Genomic DNA, 12,694 nt, shown 5'->3' on the forward strand with positions numbered 1-12,694 from the left:
TCAGAAATGGTGGACCACTTTAACAACCACCATGTCAGACTACACAGAGAAGCCATTGAAATCCACAAGCATGTGGGCAATTTCAACAGAAAGGAGAAAACCATGAAAATGAACAAAATCTGGCTACCAGTATTAAAAAACTCTAAAATCAGGAAAGCAAATAAAGAGCAACACTCACAAAACAGGAGAATTCCAGACAGGAAACAATCAGGGACAGCTAACACCTCCCAACAAAAGATTCCCCCAGACAGAAAGCAGACAGGCTTTGAAGCTGCAAGACTATTCAATGCTAATCATCGTGATTAATTACAACATTCACACTGGCCTCAAACAGACAAGAGCTCTTTCTCCCACCCTGGATATTCTACAGATGTATAAATCCCACTTGCTTTTCTGATTGTGCGATTGGTGGGAACGAGAAAGAGGCCCTTTTTGTTGGTGGCCTCGTGGCTCCGGACCTCCCTTACTAGAGAGGTGTGATCGGCCCCCTCCTTGCTGGCCTTTCCTGTGCAAATTAAAACCTTCTTATGGGACCAGGCTTTTCCTGACTACCTGTTGCACCCCAAGGCAGCGTGAGCACTGGAAACTAGACCGAGACCAATAATCATATAATATCTTTATTAAAGCAAATATATATTCAGGAATGCATAAGCGGAATAGATGAGTGGGAAATAGTCCTTTATGAAAAGGTATGAATAAGTCCAAAAAGAGGAAGGAAAATGTCCAATATTATTGTCCAAAGTCCAAAAACTGAAACACAGGTTTGTGATCCCACCAGTTCTTTACTGCTGGGAGGTGGTACTTGAGGCATAAGTTCCAATGAATCATTTGGGCCACATAGTTGTGCCTCTGTTTGTAGTCTGTCTGTGCGATTTTCTTACAGCAGCTGAGGATGTGATCAATGGTTTCGTCAGTTTCCTTGCAGAGTCTGCATTTTGGGTCATCAGCTGATTTTTCGATCTTGGCCATAATTGCATTTGTTCTGATGGCTTGCTCCTGGGCTGCAAGGATCAGGCCTTCTGTCTCCTTCTTCAGGGTCCCATTCATGAGCCATAGCCAGGTCTCCTCCTTATCAGCTTTTCCTTCAATTTTGTCAGTTAACTTTCCATGCAATGTTTTGTTGTGCCAGGTGTCAGCTCTAGTTTGTAGTGCGGTTTTCTTGTACTGATTCTTTGTCTGCTGTGTTTTGAGGAGTTTCTGATTTTTGACTTCAATCAAAGCAGGTTCTTCATTTTGCTTTACATATTCTGCCAGGGCATGTTCTTCTTTGACTGCTTGTTTTACTTGTAAAAGTCCTCTGCCACCTGATCTTCTAGGCAGATATAGCCAGTCAACATCACTGCAAGGGTGCAGTGAGTGATGAATGGTCATGAGTTTTCTTGTTTTTCTGTCATTATTATTATTATTATTATTATTATTATTATTATTATTATTATTATTATTATGACACAGCAAACAAGATAGATATGCTGGATTTCGTATCACAAAATCACAAGTCAAACACTTCCCAAGTGTCTAGGACTGTGTGATGTATTTTCGGATGATGCGCGCAGATCCCAGCAGGGTGGTCTTTTGCAGTTGGCAGATTGTAATTTTGTCAATGTCTATTGTTTCCAAATGCCGGCTGAGATCTTTTGGCACGGCACCCAGGATAAAAAGGACCGCGGTGGATTGTGCTGATTCTGGACATCCACCGACAAGTGAGCTACGGAATCAAAATACAAATGAACAGTCACAGAAGCGGCAAAAATATACAATGCCAGAAAACCGCACAATTATTATTATTATTATTTTATTGTATGACACAGCAAACAAGATAGACATGCTGGATTTCGTATCACAAAATCACAAGTCGAACACTTCCCAAGTGTCTAGGACTGTGTGATGTATTTTCGGATGATGTGCGCAGATCCCAGTAGGGTGGCCTTTTGCAGTTGACAGATGGTGGTTTTGTCAATGTCTATTGTTTCCAAATGCCGACTGAGATCTTTTGGCACGGCACGGCACGGCAATTATTATTACAGTAGAGTCTCACTTATCCAACATAAATGGGCCGGCAGAATGTTGGATAAGCGAATATGTTGGATAATAAGGAGGGATCAAGGAAATGTCTATTAAACACCATTTTAGGTTATGATTTTACAAATTAAGCACCAAAACATCATGTTATACAACAAATTTGACAGAAAAAGTACAGTAGAGTCTCACTTATCCAACACTCGCTTATCCAACATTCTGGATTATCCAACGCATTTTTGTAGTCAATGTTTTCAATACATCATGATATTTTGGTGCTAAATTCGTAAATACAGTAATTACTACATAGCATTACTGTGTATTGAACTACTTTTTCTGTCAAATTTGTTGTATAACATGATGTTTTGGTGCTTTATTTGTAAAATCATAACCTAATTTAATGTTTAATAGGCTTTTCCTTAATCTCTCCTTATTATCCAACATATTCGCTTATCCAACATTCTGCCGGCCCATTTACGTTGGATAAGTGAGACTCTACTGTAGTTCAATACACAGTAATGCTATGTAGTAATTATGGTATGTACGAATTTAGCACCAAAATATCACGATGTATTGAAAACATTGACTACAAAAATGGCTTGGATAATCCAGAATGTTGGATAAGTGAATGTTGGATAAGTGAGACTCTACTGTATTATTATTATTATTATTATTATTATTATTATTATTATTATTAACTGTATTAAGGGGTCGCAGCATTGGGAAGGCTGAGAATCACTGCCCTAGCCAGTCCAGCTCTGGGATATACTGGGTCTACAGTAGAATCTCACTTATCCAACATTCGCTTATCCAACGTTCTGGATTATCCAACGCATTTTTGTAGTCAATGTTTTCAATATGTCATGATATTTTGGTGCTAAACTTGTAAATACAGTAATTACAACATAACATTACTGCGTATTGAACTACTTTTTCTGTCAAATTTGTTGTACAACATGATGTTTTGGTGCTTAATTTGTAAAATCATAACCTAATTAGATGTTTAATAGGCTTCTCCTTAATCTCTCCTTATTATCCAACATATTCGCTTATCCAACATGCTGCCGCCCTGTTATATTGCTTTTTTGATTTTGTGTTGTACTGTACATGATTATTTTTGTATTGTTGTAATTGTATTATGATAGGTTGTTTTTATATTTTGCTATATTGTATTGTTCTGGGCATGGCCCCATGTAAGCCGCCCCGAGTCCCCGTTGGGGAGATGGTGGCGGGATATAAATAAAGTTTTATTATTATTATTTATTATTATTAAGTGAGACTCTACTGTATTTTAATCTCCTCTCCCTTCTTACATGGGGTCTTGAACCTTACCTTGGATGAAGCCAAAGGCACTCCAGCAGCACTGATTCCCAAAAATTAGGAGTCCTATCCCATCCATAGTTTAATTCAACTCACCAAATAATAACTCCAAAAAAAACCCCCAAAAACCCAATGTGTGATTGGGGCAAACCAAGGTATGGCTATACATCAGGGGTCCCCAAACTTTTTAAGCAGAAGGCCGGTCCACAATCTTTCAGACTGTTGAGGGGCCAAATTATCATTTGAAAAAAAAATACAAACAAATTCCTATGCATACTGCACATATCTTATTTGTAGTGCAACAACAACGAAAGAACAATACAATATTTAAAAATGAAAACAATTTTAACCAACATAAACCTATTAGGATTTCAATGGAAAGTGTGGGCCTGCTACTGGCCAATGAGATAGTCAAGTTAATTAGGATTCTTGTTGTTGTTGTTGTTGTGTGCCTTCAAGTCATGTCAGACTCTGGCCGAGCCTAAGTCTAAAATTATTTATTTATTTACTGCATTTATTTACTACATTTATATCCCACCCTTCTCACCCCGATGGGGACTCAGAGCAGCTGTATGTACATACAATATATTATATTATTAGCATAACACAATATTAGCATTATATATTACTATATTGAACTATACCACTATACTATTATATAATATGTAATATATAACATATAATTAATATTATTATATGGTATTACTATTAGTATTATATTGTATAACATAGGATTATTATCAATATTATATGTATATACAATATATTATATTATTAAAACTGATATAAAAATATTATATTATAAAACGGAGGGCAGGGGCCAGGTAAATGACCTTGGAGGGCCGCATCCGGCCCCCGGGCCTTAGTTTGGGGACCCCTGCTATACATCGTTTTGGCTGGAGCACAAAAGTGAGCTGCTCCTTTCCCCACTGGCTTTCCCTTCCCCTGCAAGCAGAGAATCCTGGATGGGTGACGTCACAAAGCCCCCCGGTGACGTCACGCCCGCGGTGCTGCCTTGATTGCCTTGCCCGGCAGGCATTCATTCAGAGCGGGGCTTAAGGGCGCGCCAGCAGCAGGCACCCGTGTTACCAGCTACACGCGGGGCGGAACCGGGCATAGAAGCCATGGGGAAGGATAAAGGTGAGCCCCAGGGTGGGGAAAAGCTAAGGAAACGCTAAGAGCTGGGCTTGGCCAATGGCGAAAAAGGACAGTTTGCCCCCAGCCAGGATCCTCCACATCCAGAAGCAGTAAAACCTCCAAAGAAGTCAGCATTAGTATAGGAGTGGGTCAAGACTGAGAATAGGATCAGAGCCAAAGACCTACTAAGAGCCAAGAAGCTTTCAGGCTGGTCTGGAGCTATGTTTTGATTCCCTCTTTATTATTGTTGTTGTCATGACTCAAAGCCCTCAACAGTGGTTAATACCCTACAGCAGGGGTCCTCAAACTTTTGAAGCAGAGGGCCGGTCCACAATCCTTCAGACTGTTGAGGGGCCGAATTATCATTTGGAAAAAAAAAATACGAACAAATTCCTATGCACGCTGTATATGTCTTATTTGTAGTGCAATACAACAATAAGAATTAAAGAACAATACAATATTTAAAAATGAAAACAATTTAAACCAGGGGTCCTCAAACTTTTAAAGCAGAGGGCCGATCCACAATCCTTCAGACTGCGGAGGGGCCGAATTATCATTTGGGAGGAAAAAAAAACGGACAAATTCCTATGCACACTGCATAGTGCAAAACAACAACAATGAAAGAACAATACAATATTTAAAAATGAAAACAATTTAAACCAACATAAACCTATCAGGATTTCAATGGAAAGTGTGGGCCTGCTTCTGGCCAATGAGATAGTCAAGTTAATTATGATTGTTGTTGTTGTTGTGTGCCTTCAAGTCATTTCAGAATTTGGGCGAGCCTAAGTATAAAATTAATTATTTACTTGTTTACTACCTTTATTTACTACATTTATATTCCACCCTTCTCAGCCCAAAGGGGACTCAGAGCAGCTGTATGTCCAAACAATCTATATATATAAAAGGGTAATGACATTTCGGCCTAGGACAAAACAACAAAACTGCACATCCCAGAAACACTAAACTTGGCAGCACAGCCCCTCATCCATGCCTCTACGTTCATACAACAAAAAGAAAAGAAAAATAAAGTCCTAATTAGAGCGAGAGGAATAATTGTTTTTATCAAATTGCTGCCAGTTAGAAGGCTAAGCTCCGCCCACTTGGTCTCCTAGCAACCCACTCAGCCCAGGGGACAGGCAGAGTTAGGCCTCACTTAGGCCTCTTCCACACTGCCTATCAAATACAGATTATCTGATTTTAACTGGATTATATGGCAGTGTAGACTCAAGGCCCTTCCACACAGCTATATAACCCATTTATAATGGACTTAATGTAAGGTAAAACCTTTACCCTTTACCTTAACTAGTACTACCACTAATTCCTCAATACTTTTATTTCTCATACCACCATACTTCGCCACAGCAACGCGTGGCCAGGCACTGCTAGTATATTATATTATTAGCATAGCACAATATTAGCATTATATATTACTATATTGAACTATGCCACTATAAGGTAAAGGTTAAGGTTTCCCCTGACGTTAAGTCCAGTCGTGACCAACTCTGGGGGTTGGTGCTCATCTCCATTTCTAAGCCGAAGAGCCGGCGTTGTCCATAGACACCTCCAAGGTCATGTGGCCAGCATGACTGCATGGACCGCCGTTACCTTCCCGCCGGAGCGGTACCTATTGATCTACTCACATTTGCATGTTTTCGAACTGCTAGGTTGGCAGGAGCTGGGGCTAACAGCGGGCGCTCACTCCGCTCCCGGGATTTGAACCTGGGACCTTTTCGTCCGCACTATACTGTACCACTATACTGTAATATTATATGTAATATATAATACATAATTAACATTATTATATAGTATTATTAATAGTATTATATTGTATAACATTACAGTATTTTTATCAATATTATATGTATATACAATATATTATATTATTAAAACTGATATAAAATATTATATTATAAAACTGAGGGCGGGGGCCAGGTAAATGACCTTGGAGGGCCGCATCCGGCCCCCGGGCCTTAGTTTGGGGATCCCTGGCCTACAGAATACACATTAAAATCCATATAGAGATACAGTAGAGTCTCACTTATCCAACATAAACGGGCCAGCAGCATGTTGGATAAGCGAATATGTTGGATAATAAGGAGAGATTAAGGAGAAGCCTATTAAACATCTAATTAGGTTATGATTTTACAAATTAAGCACCAAAACATCATGTTGTACAACAAATTTGACAGAAAAAGTAGTTCAATACGCAGGAATGTTATGTTGTAATTACTGTATTTACGAATTTAGCACCAAAATATCACGATATATTGAAAACATTGACTACAAAAATGTGTCGGATAATCCAGAACGTTGGATAAGCGAATGTTGGATAAGTGAGACTCTACTGCAGGGGTCCTCAAACTTTTGAAGCAGAGGGCCGGTCCACAATCCTTCAGACTGTTGAGGGGCCGAATTATCATTTGGAAAAAAAAAATACGAACAAATTCCTATGCACGCTGTATATGTCTTATTTGTAGTGCAATACAACAATAAGAATTAAAGAACAATACAATATTTAAAAATGAAAACAATTTAAACCAGGGGTCCTCAAACTTTTAAAGCAGAGGGCCGATCCACAATCCTTCAGACTGCGGAGGGGCCGAATTATCATTTGGGAGGAAAAAAAAACGGACAAATTCCTATGCACACTGCATAGTGCAAAACAACAACAATGAAAGAACAATACAATATTTAAAAATGAAAACAATTTAAACCAACATAAACCTATCAGGATTTCAATGGAAAGTGTGGGCCTGCTTCTGGCCAATGAGATAGTCAAGTTAATTATGATTGTTGTTGTTGTTGTGTGCCTTCAAGTCATTTCAGAATTTGGGCGAGCCTAAGTATAAAATTAATTATTTACTTGTTTACTACCTTTATTTACTACATTTATATTCCACCCTTCTCAGCCCAAAGGGGACTCAGAGCAGCTGTATGTCCAAACAATCTATATATATAAAAGGGTAATGACATTTCGGCCTAGGACAAAACAACAAAACTGCACATCCCAGAAACACTAAACTTGGCAGCACAGCCCCTCATCCATGCCTCTACGTTCATACAACAAAAAGAAAAGAAAAATAAAGTCCTAATTAGAGCGAGAGGAATAATTGTTTTTATCAAATTGCTGCCAGTTAGAAGGCTAAGCTCCGCCCACTTGGTCTCCTAGCAACCCACTCAGCCCAGGGGACAGGCAGAGTTAGGCCTCACTTAGGCCTCTTCCACACTGCCTATCAAATACAGATTATCTGATTTTAACTGGATTATATGGCAGTGTAGACTCAAGGCCCTTCCACACAGCTATATAACCCATTTATAATGGACTTAATGTAAGGTAAAACCTTTACCCTTTACCTTAACTAGTACTACCACTAATTCCTCAATACTTTTATTTCTCATACCACCATACTTCGCCACAGCAACGCGTGGCCAGGCACTGCTAGTATATTATATTATTAGCATAGCACAATATTAGCATTATATATTACTATATTGAACTATGCCACTATAAGGTAAAGGTTAAGGTTTCCCCTGACGTTAAGTCCAGTCGTGACCAACTCTGGGGGTTGGTGCTCATCTCCATTTCTAAGCCGAAGAGCCGGCGTTGTCCATAGACACCTCCAAGGTCATGTGGCCAGCATGACTGCATGGACCGCCGTTACCTTCCCGCCGGAGCGGTACCTATTGATCTACTCACATTTGCATGTTTTCGAACTGCTAGGTTGGCAGGAGCTGGGGCTAACAGCGGGCGCTCACTCCGCTCCCGGGATTTGAACCTGGGACCTTTTCGTCCGCACTATACTGTACCACTATACTGTAATATTATATGTAATATATAATACATAATTAACATTATTATATAGTATTATTAATAGTATTATATTGTATAACATTACAGTATTTTTATCAATATTATATGTATATACAATATATTATATTATTAAAACTGATATAAAATATTATATTATAAAACTGAGGGCGGGGGCCAGGTAAATGACCTTGGAGGGCCGCATCCGGCCCCCGGGCCTTAGTTTGGGGATCCCTGGCCTACAGAATACACATTAAAATCCATATAGAGATACAGTAGAGTCTCACTTATCCAACATAAACGGGCCAGCAGCATGTTGGATAAGCGAATATGTTGGATAATAAGGAGAGATTAAGGAGAAGCCTATTAAACATCTAATTAGGTTATGATTTTACAAATTAAGCACCAAAACATCATGTTGTACAACAAATTTGACAGAAAAAGTAGTTCAATACGCAGGAATGTTATGTTGTAATTACTGTATTTACGAATTTAGCACCAAAATATCACGATATATTGAAAACATTGACTACAAAAATGTGTCGGATAATCCAGAACGTTGGATAAGCGAATGTTGGATAAGTGAGACTCTACTGTATAGGCAATCTCTCTCTCTATAAAAGTCAAAGTATACTTTAATGTATGTTGGATCCACAAAGGCTCCTACATGGTTAGGGGCTAAACTTGGCTAAACTTGGAACACATACTTTCTGTGATCTGACTGATGATAGGACTTGTAGTCCACTCACATCCTGAGAATGCCATCAACAAAGGATCTGGAACAGACTTGGCACACATAGCCTTCCTGATCTGACTTAAAGCAATTTAAGGGTTGAAGGGAGGCTGTTAGAGGATGCTGGGAGTTATAGTCCACTCACATCCTGAGAATGCCACCAACAATGGATCTGGACCAAACTTTGGCACACATGCTCTTTATGATCTGACTTAAAACAATTTAAGGGTGGGGTGGGGGGATGTTAGAGGATGATGGGAGTTGTAGTCCACTCACATCCTGAGAATGCCACCACCGAGGGATCTGGACCAAACTTGGCACACATACTCTTCATGATCTGATTTAAGACAGTTTAAGCATGTGGTGGGGGCTGTTAGAAGATGATGGGAGTTGTAGTCCACTCACATCCTGAGAATGCCACCAACAAAGGATCTGGACCAAACTTGGCACACATGCTGTTTATGATCTGACTTAAAACATTTGAGCTCAAGGGGTGGGTGGGGGTGATCGAGATGATGGGAGTTGTAGCCCATTCACATCCTGATAATTCCATCAACTATCCCACCTAAAATATTAGCAGAGCATGCAGGAGATTCAAAGAGAATGGTGGGAGTTGTAGTCCAGCCACAAAATAACTAACCTTGGCAACGCTGGATACACAAGCTGGTAAACATTAAAATAGAATGAAACCTAGCACTATCTAACAATCACTAAAGTAATTTAAAATACAGTAGAGTCTCACTTATCCAAGCTAAACGGGCCGGCAGAAGCTTGGATAAGCGAATATCTTGGATAATAAGGAGGGATTAAGGAAAAGCCTATTAAACATCAAATTAGGTTATGATTTTATAAATTAAGCACCAAAACATCATGTTTTACAACAAATTTGACAGAAAAAGTAGTTCAATAGGCAGTAATGTTATGTTGTAATTACTGTATTTACGAATTTAGCACCAAAATATCACGATATATTGAAAACATTGACTACAAAAATGGCTTGGATAATCCAGAAGCTTGGATAAGCGAGGCTTGGATAAGTGAGACTCTACTGTATATAAAACATCACAAAGGGCTGTTGTGCAGATGATGGAGGGAACGACTCTTCATTAATTTTAATCCTGAATTTCTCACTTATACACTCCCCCCAAAAATAATCTTGGAGATTTTTATAGTCTTTCTGATACCCCCTGAGTGAGCCATTTTGGTTTCCTAAAGAAGATTCCGAAAATTGAGATTACTATTGGCTTATACAATATTTAAATAGTAATATTTTGTTTTAGTATGTATAATATGGCAGCTAGTATGATATAATGATGATAATGATGATGATGGTAAAATCTGCCACCACATGGTTCATTGGAAAGTGCTCCTGTTAATCCAGTGATTCTCAACCTGTGGGTCCCCAGATGTTTTTGGCCTACAACTCCCAGCAATCCCAGCCAGTTTACCAGCTGTTATGATTTCTGGGAGTTGAAGGCCAAAATATTTGGGGACCCACAGGTTGAGAACCACTGTGTTAATCCAGATAGTCTTCTAGTACAGACAGTCCCCAAGTTACAAACATCCGACTCACAAACGACTCATAGTTAAGATCAGTGGTGAGACAACAGAAAGTGAGAGAACTCGACCCATAGGAAGGGAAATTCACCCCTGAAAGTTATTATCTTGGGGAAAAGGTGTATCCACTGAAGCTTTCTCACCAATCCTTGTTTCCACAACAAGCAAAATGTTTCAAAATTCAATTATCGCAGGGACAGAAAGCGAGGTGAAATCTTCTGAACAGGGGCACAGACAACAAAACAAACACCACAAAACAGACAACCCTTCTCTATGCTATCCAAAGCTTGCATACACATATTCACCCATATACATATATGTATACATACATACACACACACACGGCTGGAGTTACACATAAAAATGTATGTGTTCCAACTTACATACAAATTCAACTTAATAATAACCTGTCACGTTTGTAACTTGGAAACTGCCTGTATACAGCATTTCTTTCCACTATCCATTCCAGCTTTCAATTTTAGCATCAGAATAATAAAAGCACATTGCAAAGGATAGAAAGGATCCAAAATCCAGCCGGTGTTAGAGGACTTCAGCTCCCATCAGCCTTAGACAGCAGAGGCAATGGGGTTGTTGTGTGTGTTTCTGGGCTGTATGGCCATGTTCCAGAAGTATTCTGTCTTGACGTTTCTCCCACATCTATACCTCACAACTTCTGAGGATGCCTGCCATAGATGTGGCGAAACGTCAGGAGAGAATAGTTCTGGAATATGGCCATACAGCCCAGAAAACACACAACAACCCTGTGTTCCCGGCCATGAAAGCCTTCGACAACACAGCAGAGTCAATGCTGGATGATAATGGGAGTTGTGGTCCAACAACACTGGGAAGGCAATGTGTCCCCCATACTTGTGGCATACAGGTATCATGAGAGATGCCTTCTTAAGAAGTAATGGAGTATGTGGGAAGTAGCAGATAATCTGCATTCAGATTGTCATTTCATAACCAAACACCTTTGTGTTTTGTATTTTGTGTGCTAGAGAGAAGTACATGTTGGTTTTGGCCCTGTCATTCATATGTGATGCTAAGGTAGAGGTTGGGGCCCCTATAGTAAAGCTAAAGGTTTTCCCTGACATTAAGTCCAGTTGTGTCGGACTCTGGGGGTTGGTGCTCATCTCCATTTCTAAGCCGAAGAGCCGGCTTTGTCCATAGATCCTCCTAGGTCATGTGGCCGGCATGACTGCATGGAGCGCCGTTACATGGGGGCCCTTTATGGATGTACATATGCACAAACATATCTCCATACACTCTACAGTCATCCTGATACAGATTGCTCATTATGTGAAATTGCCCAGAATGGAGAATTTCTTGACTTGAACAACTTGTATCTGTATGTAGAACATAGCTGGTCAAAGGCCTTGTTGGGGTTCATGATTCTTCAAGACTTCAATGTGTGCACAGTACTGCCGTTAACAACACAAGCCCTATTCAGTATGGTTGGTCCTTAGGCTCCTTCTACACTGCCATAAAAATCCAGATTATCTGCTTTGAACAGGATTATATAGTAGTGCAGACTCATATAATCTAGTTCAAAGCAGATATTGTAGATTATCTGCTTTGTCTGGATTATATGACAGTGTGGAAGGAGCCTAAGATATTAGGTAAACCTTCTAGATGGTAAGAGTTGTTTGACAGCGGAATAGGCTGCCTGGGAGTGCGGTGGAGGTACTTTGAAGGGTTTTAAACAGGTCAGATGGCCACCTGTTTTGAGTGCTTTGAGTGTGTATACTGGCTTAGCTGAGGGGGCTTGTGGTCTCTTCCAAATGTATAATTCTATGTTTCTCATCCACAACTAGATGATGGACTGATCAAAACTAATTTGCCCCTGGGACAACATTTCTATTTTAGAAGTTTGCTAGGAGGAAGATAATAAAATTAAACGTGTAGCCCATGTTAAAGGCTTAGGCTATCAACAACAACAACAACCAACAATATGTTCATGCTTGATGTTGTCCAGCTGTAGTATGCCCAGATATTTATAGGCCTCTGGCTGGTGACACTTTATTGTTTGGCCATTGGGCATATTTATGCCCTCACTTTCAATGATTTTCCCCTTCTTCAATGCCACTATTGAACATTTATCCAAACCAAACTCCATGCTA

At 39.7% G+C, this 12,694-nt stretch overlaps 1 protein-coding gene across 1 annotated transcript in view; it reads left to right on the top strand.

The window, feature by feature from the left end:
• The first annotated feature begins 4,348 nt into the window (after nt 1-4,348).
• Nucleotides 4,349-12,694, top strand: part of LOC100566497 (uncharacterized) — a 28,571-nt gene continuing 20,225 nt past the window's right edge. Inside the window, exon 1 of the mRNA XM_016994491.2 lies at nt 4,349-4,476. Within this exon, the coding sequence (XP_016849980.2) occupies nt 4,461-4,476 (16 nt within the window). The 5' untranslated portion in view covers nt 4,349-4,460. The remainder of the gene's footprint in view (nt 4,477-12,694) is intronic.

This window comes from Anolis carolinensis, chromosome 6, assembly GCF_035594765.1.
Source record: "Anolis carolinensis isolate JA03-04 chromosome 6, rAnoCar3.1.pri, whole genome shotgun sequence".
Classification (NCBI taxonomy): Eukaryota; Metazoa; Chordata; class Lepidosauria; order Squamata; family Dactyloidae; genus Anolis; species Anolis carolinensis.